Source organism: Bos mutus, chromosome 9 (assembly GCF_027580195.1).
Source record: "Bos mutus isolate GX-2022 chromosome 9, NWIPB_WYAK_1.1, whole genome shotgun sequence".
In the NCBI taxonomy this organism is placed as follows: Eukaryota; Metazoa; Chordata; class Mammalia; order Artiodactyla; family Bovidae; genus Bos; species Bos mutus.
The window spans coordinates 76,560,356-76,580,857 of record NC_091625.1 but is presented as its reverse complement, the minus strand read 5'-3'; the positions used below and the strand labels follow the sequence as shown (position 1 = coordinate 76,580,857).

The 20,502-nt window shown below is 37.7% G+C and overlaps 1 protein-coding gene across 5 annotated transcripts in view; it reads right to left on the bottom strand.

The window, feature by feature from the left end:
- The window catches only part of ECT2L (epithelial cell transforming 2 like), an 83,344-nt gene that overhangs the window by 38,992 nt on the left and 23,850 nt on the right, over positions 1 to 20,502 (bottom strand). For all 5 annotated transcript variants that reach the window (XR_011465395.1, XM_070376761.1, XM_070376764.1 and 2 more), the window contains 2 exons: positions 3,964 to 4,126; positions 68 to 320 (listed from right to left, as the gene is read on the bottom strand). Coding sequence is in view for 4 of the 5 variants with exons in the window: in XM_070376761.1 (XP_070232862.1) it covers positions 68 to 320; positions 3,964 to 4,126 (416 nt within the window). In the remaining variant the exon portion in view is untranslated. The remainder of the gene's footprint in view (positions 1 to 67; positions 321 to 3,963; positions 4,127 to 20,502) is intronic.

Genomic DNA, 20,502 nt, shown 5'->3' with positions numbered 1-20,502 from the left:
TTTGTATGTAAATCCATTGGTTTCTACAATACTCGGCTAAGACATAAAGTTGTAAAATGCCACTCACTCTTATGTAGTGCAGTTTTCTCCCAAATTATTTTCCTTAGGCACCTTTCTCTTTGCCTCTCCTGTAGCTCTTCATCTTCTGTTTTGGGTTCATTCAGAGTCCCATAAACAGCAGCAGCTTCCCTAGGGGTTAGCCAATCTAAGTTGGACACACAAGCAATGTAATGGTGTTTCCAAGCACCGTACTCATTATCTGTTGGTGTATAGGGCAGAAACCATCCAAATTTAATGCATTTGGGCATCCATAAGCAATCCTTCAGAAAAAGAAATGAGAAAGATGAGTTGCAAGGACCGTTTCCTAGTAATAATCTTTTTAGGCACATAGATAATTTTTTCTTATTACATTGAGATTTTTAGTGCAGTTGACTTGCCATCTAAACTTGATTCTGAGAAATAAGATGCATACCTTACTCCACAGGAAAAATATTATTTGATGAACATGTATATTTTATATGAATATATGTATTAGTCATCTTTGTACACTTATTCAATGCTCCCATAGCATATGCACCAGATTCTGAGAATTCTGCTTCTAGCGATGGTATGGTTATTTGTTTAACACCAACCTTTGCGCTGGGAACAACTTTAATTGACCCATATAATACTGCCAATATGCAACCAGTTTTGAGATATGAAAACAGCAAATTTCACGTGGTTTTATCTAATCAAATATATAGACAAAATACTATAAAACAATTACTTAAGCTACCAATTCAATAAGGACTTGTAAAACCAAGACCTTAGAGGAGGGAAACCCAGAAAAGTAATATCCTGATCGGTCTCACTTTTCACTTCAAGACACTTGACAGTTCCAAAGCAAAACTAAGGCTGAGAAGCAGAGCAGGAAGTTATGACTGAAAGATTTAGAAGAGGTTAAGAACTTCTTAACATCTTAAGATGTAAGGATTCTTGCAAGGAAGAGAGGAAACATTCAGAGCTCACAAAGGGGAATAGCCTTGGTAACGACACCTGGCTTTTAGCTGAGATCCTTTTCAGTAAGAATGACAAAGAAATAGGTTGAAACTAGCTTTGAAATATCTCATTCTCTGATTGGATTTAAATAAGCTATTCCTAGCCTAACCAAATGCTAGAAGCAAGTTCTCTCTGAAGGAAGATAACATCATCTGGATACTCAAATTATTGTATCAGTTTTTTATATGAAATATTTGGTACTCAACCAAAAATAGCAAGCACACAAAAAAGACAAGAATTGTTTGTTTCTTGTTTTTTAGTAAATAGAGACCCTCAGGAGATCCAAAAGTTGTTAATTATCAGGCACAAACTTTAAAAAAAAAACTTGTAGTTAATACACTTAAGAAATTAAATGGCTGGGAGGAAAATTTTGGCAAAGTAATCAGACCAACACTCTAAAACTGAAAAATATAATAACAAATTTAGAACTCAAGGGACAAGTTTAAAAGCAAATTAGAGTCCAGCTAAAAAGATAATTTTGAACTGTGGTGTTGGAGAAGACTCTTGAGAGTCCCTTGGACTGCAAGGAGATCCAACCAGTCCATCCAAAAGGAGATCAGTCCTGGGTGTTCATTGGAAGGACTGGTGTTGAAGCTGAAACTCCAATACTTTGGCCACCTGATGCGAAGAACTGACTCATTTGAAAAGACTCTGATGCTGGGAAAGATTGAGGGCAGGAGGAGAAGGGGAGGACAGAGGATGAGATGGGTGGATGGCATCACTGACTCGATGGACATGGGTTCCGGGAGTTGGCCATGGACAGGGAGGCCTGGCGTGCTGCGGTTCATGGGGTCGCAAAGAGTCAGACAGGACTGAGTGACTGAACTGAACTGAAAAAGATAATTAGTACACTGAAAGCTAAGCCAGAAGAAAAATCCAGACTGAAACACTGAAAGCCAGAACAATGGAAAAGACACATAGAAGAATATGAACCTTATGGGACATGGTGAATCAATGTAATAAATTGAAACCCAGAAGAAAAAAAGAAAAAGTGGAGCAAAAGCAATATACGAACAGACGGAATCTGAGAGCTTTGCAAAGTTGATAAAAGACATAAAATCCCCAATTTATAAATCAGTGCCAAATACAAAACAGGATAAATTCACACACACACATGCACATGCACACACCCCTCTGTACATGTTGCTTAGTCACTAAGTCGTGTCTGACTCTTTGCAACCCCATGGACTGTGGCCCATCAGCCTCCTCTATCCATAGGATTTCCCAGGCAAGAATACTGGAGTGGGTTGTCCTTTCCTCCCCCAGGGGATCTTACTTGCAGAAAACCAAAGACAGAGAAAAAGATCCTAAAAGAAGCTAGAGAAAACAAACTACCTTTCAGGACCAGCAATAAAACCCCCTACTTTTCAAGAAAATTATGAAAGCCAGAGAACAATGGAACATTTTCAAATTTCTAATAAACAATTAATTACCAACCCAGAGTTCAAATTCCCAGTGAAAATATCCTTCAAATTTGAAGGTGAAATAAAGATATTTTCAGACAAAAACTAAGAGAATCTATCAGTAGAAAGCTGTACTAAAAGAATATATTAAAGAGAATTCAGAAAAAATTGAACCCCGTTAGGGAAATCAGAGATGCAGAAAGGTATGAAGTATAACAGAAAAAGTTTACTTGTAAATAAATATTGACTATTAAACAGTTATAAATATTCATGAGGTATGCATATATTTTATATACAATAGAGATATTATAAGGTATATTTATATTTATTATATATTTACATATAATATATATTTTAATGTATATTTGTGTATTTTATATGTGTTTATGTGTAAACTTAAATGTTTGAGAACAAAAGCATAGAAACTGAGCAGGGAAGCAAATGGAGTTAAAGAGTTCTATGCTTGCATTACCTCAGAGGTAGTAAAAAACCCTAGGATAAGTGCTGTAATCTCTATGGTAGCCATGAAAGAACTGCTAAAGAATTTACAATAAATCTAAGAAATATTTAAGTTAATCCTAAAGGAAGACAGAAAAACAAAATATAAAATAGTAAATAAAAATAGTAAAATGGTGGACTTAAGCCCAAATATATCAGTATTTACATAAACATGAACAGACTAAATGATTCCAGGTAAAAGTTAAAGATTGTCAAGTGGTAAAAGAAAACCACTACCATATTCTGCTTATAAGAATGTTCCTTAAATGTAAGGACAGAGAAAGGTTGAAAGCAAAAAAAGAGGAAACAGTATACCATGGGAACACTAAACCTGGATTCACAAATGCTATAAATCCAGGGCTCACAGTTGGCTTTTCATGTGGCCCCTCCATGGAGAGCCAGGAATTCTGTGAGATCAGAATATCAACGTAAGTCCGTCCTGCAAAGTTTGTACAAGTTAAAAGAGTAAATTATTGATTTGTATTTAAAGTATGCCAATTATTACATTCCATTAAGTCTTTTAAAAGTAAAGAGATAAACATCCCAGAGGCAGAATTAATGGCAGCAGATGTAGAAGATCTAGTTTTATATTCTTCAACAGAGGTTAGCCAAAGAAAGAGCAGTTAAAGTTGTGGTTGTAGAGCAAATTTAAGGTGGGTTATCATGACTAAAACAACATCATTTAAAACCAAATCTTAAATAAATTTTCACAAAATATTGAACTTCTTAACCAAGATAAATTATTTTCTAAATAACTAAATTGACTATTTAAAGATTATCAGAATTACATGAATTATTAGAATAGTGTATATCCCCTGACTTATAAAATAAATTACTGTATTTAATTCCCCCATTAAATATAATTCCCCATAAAAAAATTCCCTATTTTTTCTCTTAAGGATAAATTAATTATGGTTCAGACACCCTCAATTATTATTTTCAGGGACAGGAGCTACCCTCATTGCCTCATTACAGATGACAGTTATATCTGAGTCCTATTACTAGGAAGTGACAAATGGTAAACCTGTTCAGTTAAAAATTTCCAGGGCCAGCTGACTTGTGCAGCTGCACACAAATCTTTTGGATTCAGAAAGGAAAAGATATATAGAGAAATGAAGCGTGGTAACACTGTAGAGAAATCCACTTTGGCCACTTGCATCCTTTCTGAAAACCAGTCTTGGATAACCCTAAAAAGAAAAATACAGAAATTTAGTTCAGAACACTAAAATTTTAAATTGATTAAAAATCCTGTATAAATATTGGTCACTGTTCTTTCTCTAATATTCTACCTTTAAAAAAATTAAGTCCTAAATAACATATGGCTAGATTTTTAAGAATACTGTATCCACATTCAATGGTCCATTCTAAAGAGGAAAATGAATTATCAATACAAAATTATATATTATCAATATAAATCAATATCTAAAATTCACAGGGGAAAAAAATTCTGAAATAAACATGGTTGTATACAATGTAAATCTGGGTTTTTTCTTTACCCAAATTCAATAAATCAACAAGTCCTGCCAGCTCTACAAATAGACATCCCCCAAAATATATGCCCCAACACAGCCACTTCTCTCAACCTCCACTGCCTTTTCTCTGTTCAGAGAACCACCACCTCTCTCCTGGGCAAGTGCAGCCACCTCCTGATTACCTCACTGCTTCCAATCCAGTCTTCCTAGAGCCCATTTTCCACACAGTAGCCCAAATGGTTACTACAGCCTACCAGGCGCCTCCATCCATGGGATTTTCCAGGCAAGAGTACTGGAGTGGGGTGCCATTGCCTTCTCCTTTTAAATATATAAATTAGATAATATCACTCATGCAAGTAAAAGTCTGCAGTGATTTCCCAGTGCAATTAGAATAAAAACCTATAGCTCCATCACACTTCATTGTGAAATAGTAAATGTCTTCCTCTTGACAAAGCAAGATTGTCTACACTCACTACTTTAACATGGGATAGAGATACTTGCTAGTTCAATAAGGGAAGAAAATAATAAAAGGTATATGTATTGGAAAGAGAGCAGTAAACTGTCTCAATTCATGTACCATGTATATATAATCTATAAAACTTTAAATTAACTTATTAGTAAAAAATTATTGATAATTTTATATTTTTTAGATGTTTATAGAATCTATAGCAACATCCAATTTTATATTCCTGATATTACTAATTTACATTTCCTCTCTGTTTTCCTTGATTACTCTTCCTAGGAGTTCATCAATTTTGTTACTATTTATAACAAACCAGTTTTTGTTTTCATAGTTTTTCTCTATTGTTTGTTCTCTATTATACTGATTTCCATTCTTCATCAATTCTCTCCTTCTACTTACTTTGGGTATAGTTTGCTATATTTTTCCCCCCTTTTCTTAAGGTGGAAATTTAGATTGTTAATTTTTAATTGTTTTTTTCTTTAACAAAAATATTTACATTATATTATCCCTCTAAGCTGTACTGCAGTCCACTTTAGCCATGTCGTATTTTCTTTGTCATTCAACATTGAAATATTTTCTAATTTCTCTTGTGATTTTTATTTGACCATAGGTTATTTATAAGTGATGTTAATCTCTAAATATTTGGGGATTTTCTAGATATCTTATTTTTATCAATCCCCAGATTTATTACATTGTTGTTAAAGAATATACTTAATAAAATTTCAAGAATTTTGAAATGTTTGAGTCTTAGTTTGTGGACTAGGAAATAATGCATCTTGATAAATGTTACTTTGCTCATAAAAAACATATATTTGGAAATTGTTGTGTCTAGTTTTCTATAAATGTTAGTTCTAGGAGAATGTGAAGATTGCTCAGGTCTTCTATATTCAAACTAATTTCCTTTTCTTTGGTTCTATTCTGTCAGTTTTTGTTTTGTGTAATTTCAAACTCTGTTATTTGGTACATAAACATTTATAATTGTTGTGACTTCTTGATGAATTGTTACTCTTCTCACTATAAAATGCCCATCTTTATCGCTCTGGTAACATTCCTTGTCTTGAAGTCCATTTTGTCTGATATTAATGTTGCCATCCTACTTTTATATGCTTACTATTTGCATAATATATATTTTCCTATTATACTTGGAGAAGGAAATGGCAACCTACTCCAGTATTCTTGCCTAGAGAATCCTGTGGATGGAGGAGCCTGGTGGGCTGCTGTCTATAGGGTCGCAAAAAGTCGGACATGACTGAAGAGATTAGCTTGCATGCATGCATTGGAGAAGGAAATGGCAACCCACTCCAGTATTCTTGCCTGGAGAATCCCAGGGACGGAGGAGCCTGGTGGGCTGTCGTCTATGGGGTCACGCAGAGTTGGACATGACTGAAGTGACTTAGCAGCAGCAGCAGCATTCTTATACTTTACCAATAAGTGCCTTTATATTTAAAATGTAGGGAATTCTCTGGTGGTCCAGTGGTTAGGGCTCCATGCTTCCACTACAAGGGGTACGAGTTTGATCCCTGGTTGGGGAACTAAGATCCCACATGCCACATGACATGGCAAAAAAAAAAAAAAAAAAAGGTCATATTTAAAAGTGTTCCTTGTAGTCAATATACAGTGAGATTATCTTTTTGTTCACTTGACAAACATTGTCTTTATTTGATGGTTTAGTCTGCTTATATTTAATTTAATTATTGTTATATGCTCTGTTGCTAAGTCATGTCCAACTCTTTTGTGACTCCATGGAGTGTAGCCCACCAAGTTCCTCTGTCCATGGGATTTTCCAGGCAAGAATATTATAGTGGGTTGTCATTTCCTTCTCTAGGGAATTATTGTTATTGTTGCTGTGTTGTTCAGTTGCTAAGTCATGTCTGACTCTTTGAAACCCCATGGACTGCAGCACACCAGGCTTCCTTATCCTTCACTATCTCCCGGAGTTTGCTCAAATTCATGTCCATTGAGTTGGTCATGCTATCTAATCATCTTATCCTCTGCCGCCCCCCTTCTCCTTTGTCTTTCAACCTTTCCCAACATCAGGGTCTTTTCCAATGAGTCAGCTCTTCACATCAGGTGGCCAAAGTATTGGAGCTTCAGCTTGCACATCAGTCCTTCCAATGAATTTTCAGAGATGATTTCCTTTAGGATTGATTGGTGATAGTTGAACCCAAATCTCAATTTTGTTATTTGTTGTTTGGTTGTCCCATCTGTTTTATGAAACTTTATTCCTCTTCTCTTGCCTTGATTTGAATTAATAAACATTTTTGTATTCCATTCTAATTCCTTTATTTGTTTTTTAGGGTATCTTGGCACTACTTTTTAAAGCTGTTTCCAGGAAGTATGATATGCATCTTTAACTTTTCATAGTCTACATAGAGCTAATATTTATGTAAAATTAAAGACCAGTGCAACGATACAATTCTCACTATCCTTTGTGCATTTGTTGTCATCTCTACTGCATCTATTTATGTTATAAACCCCACAATACATTGTTTTGCTTTAGTCATATATCTTTAAAATAACTTTAAAATTTTATATTTTCTTCCACATTTATCACTTCCTGTGCTCTTCATTCCTGCTTTTAAATCCAAGTTTCCATCTGGTATCAATTTCCTTAGCCTGAGAACTTCCTTTAGCATTTCTTTATTGAAGGTCTTCTGACAACAAATTTTGTCAGTTTCCTTTTATTTGAAAATGTCTTTATCTTACATTAATATTTGTACCACTATTATGACTCCAGTAATTAATTTAAATAATTTCATCCTGTACCCAACCTGGTTTCTGCCATATCCTATTCATCTTCCTCAATCATCCCCATATTATATTAAAGCAAATCCAAGACATTATATAATTTCATCCATAAATATTTCAGTGTTTATCACTAAAAAAGAAAAGTTAAGCATAAACTATATCATATGTTAATACATTCAACAATAACTTCTTAATATGACATCCACAAAGAAAACTTCTAAAATACAATACCCTTCAAGAAAACTTCTTACATGCATGCCACCTAAGCACAGATAGATCTTGAAGGAATACAAAGTCCAAGGCCCTACTAAAGTGATCATCTTAGAGGCCCTCTTAGGCCAAAAAACATTTCATGGTCCATGAAGGATGTTCTGCTGGCCCTGCAGCTAACAATTACACACACAAAAAAAGACACTTAATACCTGATTGTTCTCTTTATATATTAGCAATAAACATCTGCTACAGTTCCAAGCCTCCAGGTAGCAATCCAGTTATCAGTAAATTAAGCAATCCAGTTATCAGTAAATTAAACTCCCTGATTTCCTCCAAACTCTGCAGAATCACTGACATTTTGTGACTAATCTTACAGCTAATTGGAAACTTTGGTATAAGAACCTACCAGAACTCATTTACCTAACGCCACTGGGACTTCAAGACTTTTTCTCACTAAGTGGCTGCTGCTGCCCTATTACTGAGTCCTAATGGACACAGATTAACTCACTGAAAGAACAGTGATGACTCTGAGCAGATTTCATTCTTCAGTGGGTCTTCTCTGACCTAAATGTCCATAGAGCGGGCCAAGCCTCAGAAAGTTTCAATGCAAAATGAAAATGGCACCTCCAGTGAGGGACAAAAAAAAAGACCTTAGTTACCCTCACCAACAGATTGTTAAATATCCATTAGACCCAGAGACAGTTTTGACCATGAAATAACAAACTTATGGCTTAACTGGAGCCTCCTATCAAGTCCTGGGAGAAAGAAATGTTCTACCTTGCAATAGAACACCATTTCGTACATATAGAAGAAATTAAGAAATGAGAAAATCAGCTATCACAGTAATAAGTACTTCAGATTAGAATCAACAACATATGCTGAAGACTAGTGGGTAAAACTTTGATGAGAAAAAAATACTTGCATAAATACTTTTTAATTAATTTAAAACTAATCACTCAAATACTTTTAAATTATTAATAAATACAAAATACTTTATAATTAACCATCTTAACCAAGTGGTAAAGTCAAGATCATTAACAGTGGGATAACCTGATATACTATACCCCCAGTATGATCCACTGAGAAGAACACAGCATCAAGTCTGTGTTATTCCTGCCAAGAATGTATGACCTCAAAGTAATCTTGAGGAAATATCAGTCAACCACAAACTGAAGGTCATTCAACAAAGTAGCAGCTCTATGCTCTTCAAGTGTCAAGTAAGAAAAGAAAGGAAAAACATGAATTTTGCCATATTGAAGGTGGATATATAGACTTGAGAACTAAATACAACCAATGGCCTTGGTTGGATTTTGGACTGAGAAGGAAAGGATGATTGTAAAAGACATTGTTGGACCAATCAGGAGAACTGAATGGCATCTGTGCGTTGGACACTAGTGTTGAATTGATGATAATTTCCTGACATTGGAGGACGTACTGTGATTTTTCAGCAGAGTACACTTGATTTTTAGGAAACATACTGAACTGCTTAGGGTTAGTGGGGCATTATGTCTACAACTCACTCTCAAATAATCAGAATAATAAAGAAAAAATGGTAAAATGTTAACAAGCAATCCAGGTGAAAAGTTTAAAGAAACTACTTGCATTAGCTTTGCACCTTTTCTCTGTAAGTCAAATTTATGTAAAAAGTTGTTTTGTTTTTGTTTTTTAAGAAGCAACTATTTGCTTTAGTTCCAAGGTTTAATGATTGCCTATTATTTTTGTGTGTTCTACTCCCCTGACTTTATGTCACTGCTTTTTCTTGATCCTTGTCCATGCAGCTTTATCATAACTGGAGATAGAACAGAATGGTTTAAAATGAACCTGCAGTCTGGAAAGGATGGGGACTGGGGGTAAGCAGGAGGGCAAAAGATGGAGTTCTGTACCTCCTGGCAGCACAGAGTATCCACAGACAGAAGTGTCTCATAGGGATCTTCTCAGTAGTGACAGTGACTAACATTCAAACTGAATGAGACTTGTGACAACAACAAGCACAGTTAATCCCAGTGGATTCATGACCTTAACTCCTCACTGTCTGAGGTAGGCTTCACAATCATTCCACGGGCCCTTGAGAGACAATTTGCTCTCATTTGGAATTCTAAAATAGATCAATAAAATAAATGCAAAACAGGAGTTTTCAGCCTCCTTTTCAAAGACAGGTCTCAGTATCTTCGGAGTCTTTGTTCCCAGCCACGTTAGCAACTACTGTTCTATCCCAGTCAAGTAAAGGAGAATCAAGTCTGAGTTGCTTTTTAAAGTAAACCTTAATTACACATGTTTTATATTTGTTCCTAGTCTTCGCTGTTACAAGGAAACATTCAAGTATAATGAATCTTAAGCATGAAGGAAAGAAAATGCTTCAGTCACATTAAAAAAAGAATCAGTGCATGAGGAGCAGAGAAATAGGGTGGTTTGTAGTAACGACACTGTGGCTCATTGCATTTTAGTTAATGTCGCAAAGTAAGAAATCCGTGAAGAGAAATAACAACATGTGAGGAGACAATGAACAAAATGTGCTTTGCTCATTTGCTGTGACAGGGATAGCTTCATTTAAATAATTCATGATAATGCCTCGCAGTGTGCTGTTCAATGCACAATGTGTGCTTTGCAAAAATAACCAGCCTTAGTAATATGGAACTTGAATCTAATTCTCTGTTCTAAAATTTCTGATAAGAAGTAGAAATAAGCTGCCACAATCATGATGAAGCAGCTGAGAAAGCAGGTTGGAGAGGTGGTCTGGAGAGGGCTGAGCGGACTTGGCAGAGCTCCTTGCCTTCTAGTGGTTTAGGTAGCGTCTCCATGTCTTATCTAGCAGCTTCATACACACTTGATGAGGTGGTAAGGTCTGTGCTAGGTGGGTTTTCACATGGAGGCGAGTGTCACACAGAATAACCACTGGGTCTGGGGTGGACAGAAAATGGAGAACCATGTGCTGAGGTCTCCAGTAGCAAAAAGAGCAAACCTAGGTGTGGGTACAGCAATAAGGAGGCTGACTGAAGATTTTTAAAAGATTTTTAAATAATTTGTATATGCAAATTCATAAATAGTTAAATGGATACATAAAAGCATAAAAAGTAGAAGGTCACATTTTAAGTGGTGCAATTATGGGTGATTATGGTATTTTCCTCTTTTTGCTTATTCACAGTTTCTAATGCATCTACAAAGGCCTGATTTTATAGAACTATTGAATAGAGAGAGAAGGCCCATGGCTTTCACACAAGTGGTCCCCTCCAAATGGAACACTCATTCTCCAAGTCTTGGCTTGTCTATCTCTAAACATCCTTCAGATTCCAGCTGAAGTGTCAAATCCCCAAGGAAGGCTTCCCTGAGCCCCTGTACTAGGTGAGATCCCAGTTACTTTTCCTGTGTCACTTAGCACAACCGTAGCTATTTCCTTGATATTGATTGGGTTGACCAAACCTGCCGAGAGTTATGGAAAATAAAGGATAATGCATGTACTTGGACTTGATATCACTATGTGAGTGCAGGATGACTTTCCTTGTGTGATTCTTATTATTATATGACTTGTGACCAATGAAGCAAAATAAGGTTCTGAGGCAGGAGCACAAAACTTTCTCTGGAACCAAAATGGCAGATCAAAGTCACATGGCTTGTAAAAAGCTAGTTTTGTGACATATAGGTGAGCATATAAAGTGGGTTTGGGGGGTGATATTTCTGGGGTACTGCCAGAATCCTCTCACCTTCCCAATAGGCTGACCGTTTCTGTTCCCCAAACACTTCCCCTTGTGAGGCTACTGTTTGCTCACTGAGCCCTGCCTACTTAATTCCCTCTCATACTTAATTCCATCTCATATTCTTTGCCAAAACCTGTATCCTTTACACTTGAATTGCACTATAGTGTAAGCTAAGCACTATTTTTGTGTTTCTTTTCTAGCTAACCCTCAAATATTTTAGTCCTTTTTTTTGACTCATTCACCATTTAAAGTCTTTCTCTTCTACAGGACTAGAAGCCCCATAAAAAAATTAAAAAGGCATAGCAGCAGTCTTGTTGGCTGCTCTGTCCCCAGCACCTGAATGGTGCTTGTAGCTTAGCAGGGGGTAAATAAATATGTTTAAATTAGAATAAAGGATGAGAAAAAAAGTTGAAAAACAAGGAAGACAAAAATCACTGCTTGTATTAATTTCCTTTTCATTGTAACAAATTACCACTAACTTGGTGGCTTAAAGCAGTACATGTATCCTCTCGGAGTTCTGAGATCACAAGTCTGAAATCAGGTTCACTGGGCTACAGACAAGGTTTTGGCAGGACTGGTTTATTTCTGGAAACTCTAAGGGGAGATTTGTTTCCTTGTCTTTTTCAGGTTCTAGTTGCTGCCTGTTTTCCTTGACTCATATTCTCTTTCTCTACCTTCAAAGCCAGCAGCATGAGATGTTCAAATCGCTTCATCTCTTCCATCATCACATCATATTCTCTTCTGATTATGATGTCTCTTGAACCCATTACAAGGACCACTGAGATTATGTTGAGCCCCAATAATGCAGGATAATCTCCCCATCATAAATCCTTAATAACATCTGTGAAGTCCTTTTTCCATACAAGATAACATTTCTAGGTTTCAGGGATTAGGGCCTGGACATATTTTGAGACATTTATCCAGTTTACCACAGTGCTCTAGCTTCTAAGATATGCAGAATACTCCCAAATATTTCCAGGGGTGCTATTTTGTATTATCAAATATCCAGTGAGACTTATGGACATTCTTCTTTTCCCATTTTAGGACAAGTTTTAGTCTACTAAAATATGCACTTCAGAGGGTAGGAGTCTTTTACACTCTGTTTAGTGTTGAATCTCATGTACCCAGAACTATGCTTGTTATACAGTAGACCCTTGGTAAAGATTCATTGAATGTTCGATGAATAGACTTTGTCTGCTGACTTGGATGGTAAAGAATCTGCCTGCAATGTGAGTAGACCCAGGTTCAATCCTTGGTTCGGGAAGACCCCCTGGAGAAGGGAATGGCAACCCACTCCAGTATTCTTTGCCTGGAGAATCCCATGGACAGAACAATCTAGGGGGCTACAGTCCATGGGCTTGCAAAGAGTTGGACACAGCTGAGCAACTAACACTTTCACTTCACTTTCGCTTCTGGCATCTATCATTTATTTCCTCTTCTTTTGATAAAATAACCTCAATTCCTATTTGGTGGTCCATATAGTTCTACAGAAGCTGAGTCCAAAAATTACATGGTCAAGGCTAATTAAATTCATGTGGGTCAATCCCAAGGCCACAGCCAGCCACTGGCAGAAATGGGCATGGGCCCAAACTAATCCAATCAGAGTGAAACCAAAATAAGAATTTTTCTCTTCTGGACACAACTGAGGAACCATAACAGTTGAAGCCGTGACCATTAAAGGTAGAGCAGTGGGGCAGAAAAAACACATCATTGGTTTTATTACTAAACCTCTGGATCAAGCTTCAACTGCAGCCAAACCTACGTCTGAGTTTTCCAATTACATGAGAGTAAAATATTTCTTTTATTATTTGTGTCAAGTTGAAAGTTACTTACAGTGAAATATTCTAAAACTGCTAAAAAGTATCAGATATGAAAGATGAAAAACCTACAGAAACTGAACTTTTGCTTTGTTAATTGATAATAGGAAAGACAGGACACTCATGGTCTGTATCTCTGCCTCCAAGAAGGAATAGATAAAGAGGTGGAAGAAGCCTTGGGGTCTTCAGGTCACCCAGTTCAGTTCAGTTGCTCAGTTGTGTCTGACACTTTGTGACCTCATGGACTGCAGCACGCCAGGCTTCCCTCTCGACTACCACCTCCCGGAGCTTGCTCAAACTCAGTCCATCGAGTCAATGATGCCATCCAACCATCTCATTCTGTCGTCCACTTCTCCTCCTTCCGTCAATCTTTCCCAGCATCAGGGTCTTTTCCAGTGAATTGGCTCTTCACATCAGGTGGCTGAACTATTGGAGCTTCAGCTTCAGCATCAGTCCTTCCAATGAATATTCAGGACTGATTTCCTTTAGGATTGACTGGTTTGATCCCAGGCCTTATGTTATACACTTGACTATAAATCAAATCATCTTGGGAACTTAGTAAAAACAGCTTCCCAGCCCCACCCCAGGTATGTTGAGCCAAAATGTCTATGGGTGAGGCTCACAGTTCATTTTTAACAAATTCCAAATGACTCTAATGGGGTCACCCTCCTCATTGTTGGTGAACTAGACTTCCTGTTGGTAGAAGAGGCAGCCTAGCAGATGTTGATGGTGATGCCAATCAGGTACAAAGTGTTGAATACATGCATGATGTACTTAGAAGAATGTAAAATCCTGTTTGAAGCCCTGAATTAAATACTTAAACTCTACAGGAAGGTCTGACAGGCTCTCTCCTACTGTGTAAAGGACATCAGTTTGACAACGAGGTGCTTTTTGTTTTTCCAAATCTATCTGGTTCTCTGCTAGATCCTGGAAAGTTGATATGACAAGACAGTGACAAGCAGATAAATGGACTGTTATGGACCACCTTAAAACCTGTTTATCTTCCCTTCTCTTTTCTTAGAGAAGGAAAATCAGGGCAGCTCCAGAGTTGGTGAATTCAAGAACTCAAAGTAGGCAAGGGTCAAGATTTTCTGTATTTTCACTTTGCCTGCTTAGTAGTTTGCTGTGTTCCTCAAGCTTGTTCTCAAGTTGTTCCCAAATGACTGACTACTGTGAGCAGAGCTTTGCACACAACAGAGACCACAGGCTATAGGGCAGATGAAGGCATGTCCTTTCCTCAAGTTCCTTTTTAGGTCCCTTTGAGAGTGAAGAAAATTCTCCCAGAAACTCTAGTAGCCACTCTTTTGTGTTTCCTTCAGCAGAGCCAAGATCTGCATGCCCTTTCCTAAACCAGACACCTCAAGGAGGAGGGAATGGCCATGATTCTGTCCAACTGTGACTCACTCTTTGGGTGTCGGGGTGACCCACCACCCCTGAAGCACAGGATAACTAGGAGGGGGAAGGGCTTTTAGGAAGATGAAGAGGAAGTGGGGAATGGTGTGGGTGGGAGGGTGTGTGATGGACAGTTTCTAGCCCTTTAAACAGGAATTGATGCAAGAAGAGGAAGGATCTCCATCCAGCTGCCCAAATGCCTTATCTACCCAAACTTTATAGCTGCCTATTTTTTTCCTCCCCTTCAGAGCACTTATCTCAGTCCTTTTTCTCTTTACACTTGAGTTATTACATGGAGATATTTCATAAATGGATAAAAGCGGTTTTAATATCTGGCAGTACAACTCACTAATTTTTTTCTTTATCCTTAAATTTTTCATAGCTGTAATAGTCCATTCTCTTTTCCAGATTAGCTTTAGAATTAGTTTCTCAAAGTTCATAAGAAAATGCTCTTTGGGGATTTGTACTGGGATTGACTTGAATTGAAAGATTTATGTGGAGAGAACTGGTATCTTTAAATATAGCATATCTATCTATTTTCCCACATTTTTTCCTACTGTTCTTTAATACAGATTTCTAATTTCCTTCATAAAGGTCTTGTGCTTATCTTTATAGTTTTATGCAGCACACAAGGGAAGCAGAGCTGGGAGAAGAGAGAGAGAAAGAGCCATGGTAACATTGCTTGAATCTCAGGATCTAGCACAGCCTATAACTTGACAGGCTGTGTCAAATCTTAGGTCATTAAATTTCCTTTTCTTCTTTGTCTTGTTTGAATTCCATTTCTATTATTTGCACTTGAAAGCCTTCTGATCATGACACAGAGAAGGCAGGAAGAAAGATTACAGGTGTTCACTGAACATTTATTATGTATGTAATAAGAGCATCCTCCTTCTGCTTCTAAGATTTTTAGCCATTTAAGTCTTATAGGCAGCCACTTCTACTCTTTAGAAAAATTTATTTATTTTTAGCTGTGCTGTATCTTTGTTGCTGTGTGGGTTTTTCTCTAGTTGTGGCAAGTGGGACCTACTCTAGTTCCGATGCTTGGGCTTCTCATTTCAGTGGCTTCTCTTGCTGTGGAGCAAGAAAACGCTCTAGGGTGTTTTGTGGGCTTCAGAAGTTGCCACACGTGAGCTCAGTAGTCGCAGCTCCCACGCTCTACAGCACAGGGTCAGTAGTTGTGGTGTATGGGATTAGTTGCTCTGCCACATGTGGGATCTTCCTGGAATTGAACCCATGTCTCCTGCATTGGCAGGCATTCTTTACCACTGAACCACCAGGGAAGCCCCACTTCTACTCTGACTCTGCCACAACCCTCCTGAAAATTTCTTAAAGAGATTCTTAAATACAGGATAGAGAAAAATAGTCTCCTAAAACCTTGTCTCCATTTTCCAGTAAATTATCTGTGGATTTGACTCTTCCTATGCAAGGGGTAAATGGTACTTGGTAAATCTGGAAGCTAATATCATGTACTTTATAAATGACTGGAGTATTATCAGGGCTGCTACATTTGGAAAGCTGTACAGTAAACAAGTTTAGCAGGTGCCATTCACACAGATGACAGAGTGAAACAGCACCCTCTGGAGGTGTGCAATATGTAATGTGTGTTAGTCACTCAGTCATATCTGACTCTGTGTGATCCCATGAACTGTAGCCAGCCAGGCTTATCTGTCCATGGAATTCTCCAGGCAAGAATACTGAAGTGGGTTGCCATACCCTTCTCCAGCAATATGTAATACCCTTAGGTATTATTACTATGCATAATTCCTTCTGGAATCGCTTTATAGAAGTCTTGAATTGATTAAAAATGAAAAGTCTTCAATGAAGCAAAGTATTAATAATATCCTATATTCTAGAACTTGTAATATCTTGAAAAAAAGTCCTTCCTCCTAAAGAATTACCAAAGGAAAGTTTTTTTTTCCTGATTATCTTTTTATTATCATTGTAATAGGAGCGTCTAACACATTTCCATTCATTCAAACAAGTATTTGTTGAGTGGCTACTATGAACCTGATGTTTTAAGTACTAGGGATGGAAAGAGATACCAGAATAAGTCCCTGCACTCATCGAGTTACCTTCTAATGGAATAGGCAGACAGTAAATAAACAAGCAAGTACTACTGTGTATAAAGAATGGCAGGTGGAGCTACACGCTGTAAAGAGAAGTGAAACATTACAAAAGGAGAAACAGGAAGTGAGGACTTCAAGTGCAGGGGCTTTGCCTAATGTAAGCCAGTGACTTTCTACCACACACTCTTACTCTGTCCCCACCTCTATCTGGTAAAAAAGCTTTGGGTTTAGGTTTCTCCTTTCCTTTTAAACTTCAGGATTTTCTTTCTTGAGGGATTCCCTGGTAGCTCAGCTGGTTAAAAAAAATCCACCTGCCATGCAGGAGACCCCAGTTCGATTCCTGGGTTAGGAAGATTCCCTGGAGAAGGGATGGGCTACTACTCTAGTATTCTTGGCCTTCCCTGGTGACTCAGCTGGTAAAGAATCTGCCTGCAGTACAGGAGACCTGGGTTTGATTCCTGGGTTGGGAAGATTCCCCTGGAGAGGGAACAGCTACCCACTCCAGTATTCTGGCTTGGAGAATTCCATGGACTGTATAGCTCATATTCTCCTTTCCTTTTAAACTTCAGGATTTTCTTTCTTTGTTTCATCCACCCCTAAAAGCCACCCCCAAAACAAATACTGATATTTCCTGTGGCTGTCCATAACCATTTGATCTATGTGAAAGGGTAGAAATATTGAGTTGGCCAAAAAGTTTGTTTGGGGTTTTTTAGAAGACCCAAATGAACTTTTGGCCAACCCCGTATATCCAGAATATGAGGCTGATGAGAGGGAAGAAGCAGAATGACCCACATTTCTAGACCTGTCTTGGATATTTAGAAAACAATGTATCTCTGAATACTCCTGCCTCCTCTCCACCACCTCCACACAGAAATATCCTCCTTTCAAATGGACGGCAGTAATTCAGCATGATATAGCTGTTCTGTATTTAAGGATAATCTAGAAGTATGTTGTCTTTGAAAAAGTTTATGCACTAAATTTCCTCAGAGATTACAATTGAAACAAACAACCTAAACTGAGTCCTTCAAGGAACTCCTTGGGCGGGGGCGGGGGCGGGGGGCGGTGCGATGTACTGAGATGAGAGTAAGAGGGGATGTTCCCTCTTATCTATACATGGGTTGGTACATTTTTCTGCCCTCCAGCCCCATTTCCAGGTGATGATGGAGATGAGTGACAAGAGCTAATCTTTGTTTGGTTGTGATCTCCCTCTCCCTACACACACACACACACACACACACACACTCCATCCATGTCTTGGGAATGTCATTGTTCAGTAGCTAAGTCATGTCTGACTCTTTGTGACCCCATGAACTGCAGCACACCAGGCTTCCCTGTCCTTCACTATCTCCTGGAATTTGCTCAAACTCGTTCATTGAGTCGGTAATACCATCCAACTATCTCTCTTCTGTCGCCCCCTTCCCCTCTTGTCCTCAATCTTTCCCAGTAACAGAGTCTTTTCCAGTGAGTCAACTCTTCACATCAGATGACCGAAGTATTGGAGCTTCAGCTTCAGCATCAGTCCTTCCAATGAATATTCAGGGTTAATTTCCTTTAGAATTGACTGGCTTGATCTCCTTGCTGTCCAAGTGACTCTCAAGTCTTGGGAATGCAGTTACATGAATCATGAATGTTGCCCCACCCACCAGGAAAAGCTACAAGCTTGAACAGCTCCAACCCCAGAATGAAAGGTCTTTGTAGGAGGTATTACCTTTGGCTGAACAGAAGCAATTTGAAACCGGTCCTACCAGTGTGACTAGGAGACAGATTCAAAAGTCTCATAGGTTTCTCCAAGCATGACAGACACAAACAGCCAAGTTTCCTTCAAGGAGTCACAGGAAAGGTCAGCCTAGGCAAGAGGCAGGGGGACACCACCACTGGGAATCATCAGACATGTGGCCAGATAAGCATAATGTATGGGAAGTTGGGGAAAATGCCATGATAGAGGTTTGTAAAAATCATGGAGGTGAAAGTTGAGCACAAAGAGGACATCTCTTCCCAGCAGAGATGACATTTAAGTTGAGATGAGAGGGAAAACGTGACAGAGGGAAGATTTAAGAAGGTGAACCTTTGAAAAATGTCTTTAATATTATAAGAAAAATTCTAAACTCTTAACAACATGGAATATTTATTAGGACAGAAAAATATTAGATATGTGAATACATCTCATAGAGATTAAGAATAAACTTTTAATAAAAACTGTGACAACATATTTCTGGCCAATACTGCAATAGCCTATTTAAGTTTTATAACTGCCTGAATTAAAACAAAGTTATTCAGAAATTATAAAACAAAGCATCTCAAACTTTGGCTTCTCTGTCTTGAAAACAAGGTATTACACAAAAATAACTGAGCTTACATACAAAGTATTCAGGCATTCAAATAACACTAAATTCTCTCATTTAGTCACAAGCTTATTCATAGTTACGAGAGAATAGAGACTAGAGGAGTAAACAAAATTCAGAAGAAGCAATAGTTAAAAGTTGATTCCAGTGTTACCATTTGACTCAGCAATTCCATTTCTAGCTATACACCTAAAAGAAATAAGCATCCATAGAGAAGAACTTATAAAGTGATATTTACAGCAGCATTGTTTACAGCAGTCAAAATGTGGAAACAACCCAAATTCCATCAACTGGTGAATAAATAAAATATGGCATATCCATATTATGGAGTATTATTTCATGATAAAAATGAAAGTACTGATAAATGCTATAAAATAGGTAAACCTTGAGAACATTATAATTTATGAAAGTAGGCAGTCATAAAAGGCCACATATTGTATGAATCCATTCATATGAAAAGTTTAGAATAGGCAAATTTATAGAGAAAAGAAATTAGTGGTTGCATATGGAATTGGAGGAATTGGAATTGGCTGGAACTGGAGGGGGTTTAGAATGGAGAGTGATTCCTAATAGAAAGGGGGTTTCTTTTGTGGTTGATGGATATGTTCTAAACTTAGATTGTGCTGATGGTTGCCCAACTCGGGGAATGTATGAAATCCACTGAATTGTGCCCTTCTAATGGATGAGTTTTATGTATGTGGATTACATTTCAATAATGATGCTTTAAAATTTATTGCATTAACTTTAGGCTAAAAATGAAAATGAGTTGGGCTTTTAGATTTACTTAAAATCAAGCATAGCTCAAATTAGATTAGACCATCCGCACATGGTATCTGCAGCTGTCTGGAAGAGAGAAGAAATGACTGACCAAAAAAGATGGGAGGAAGTAGTGTAAGAGAGACTTCATCCAGACTGTGGGGAATGAACTGACTGATGCTCACCAACAAAAACCACCACTGCAAATTAAAGATTCTGGTTTCAAGATGCCAAACCCAGAGACTAGAAATTGATATACAACTTCCCCTGAAGTCACTAGCCCAGAGCATGTAATAACAGCTTCACGGGACTATGAAATACACACAGCTCTGCAGAAACTGCTGTCCAACAAAGCAGAGAAATTTCAATGAACCTGTTAGTTCTATATCCCTGTCCTAGAGAAAGAAGAATTCAGGTACCAGACAATGGATGAAGTTTCCAGAGAAAAAATGTCAAGCCTAATGTTAATGAGCCTCAAAATATACTACAAGATCACTAATGACCTCCAGTGGTTACAACTAAAATTGCTCACTTTGTGATGCATGAGGCTAGAACACGATGGCTCACAAAGCAATTATGGATATAAGGGTTTGGTCTATTAT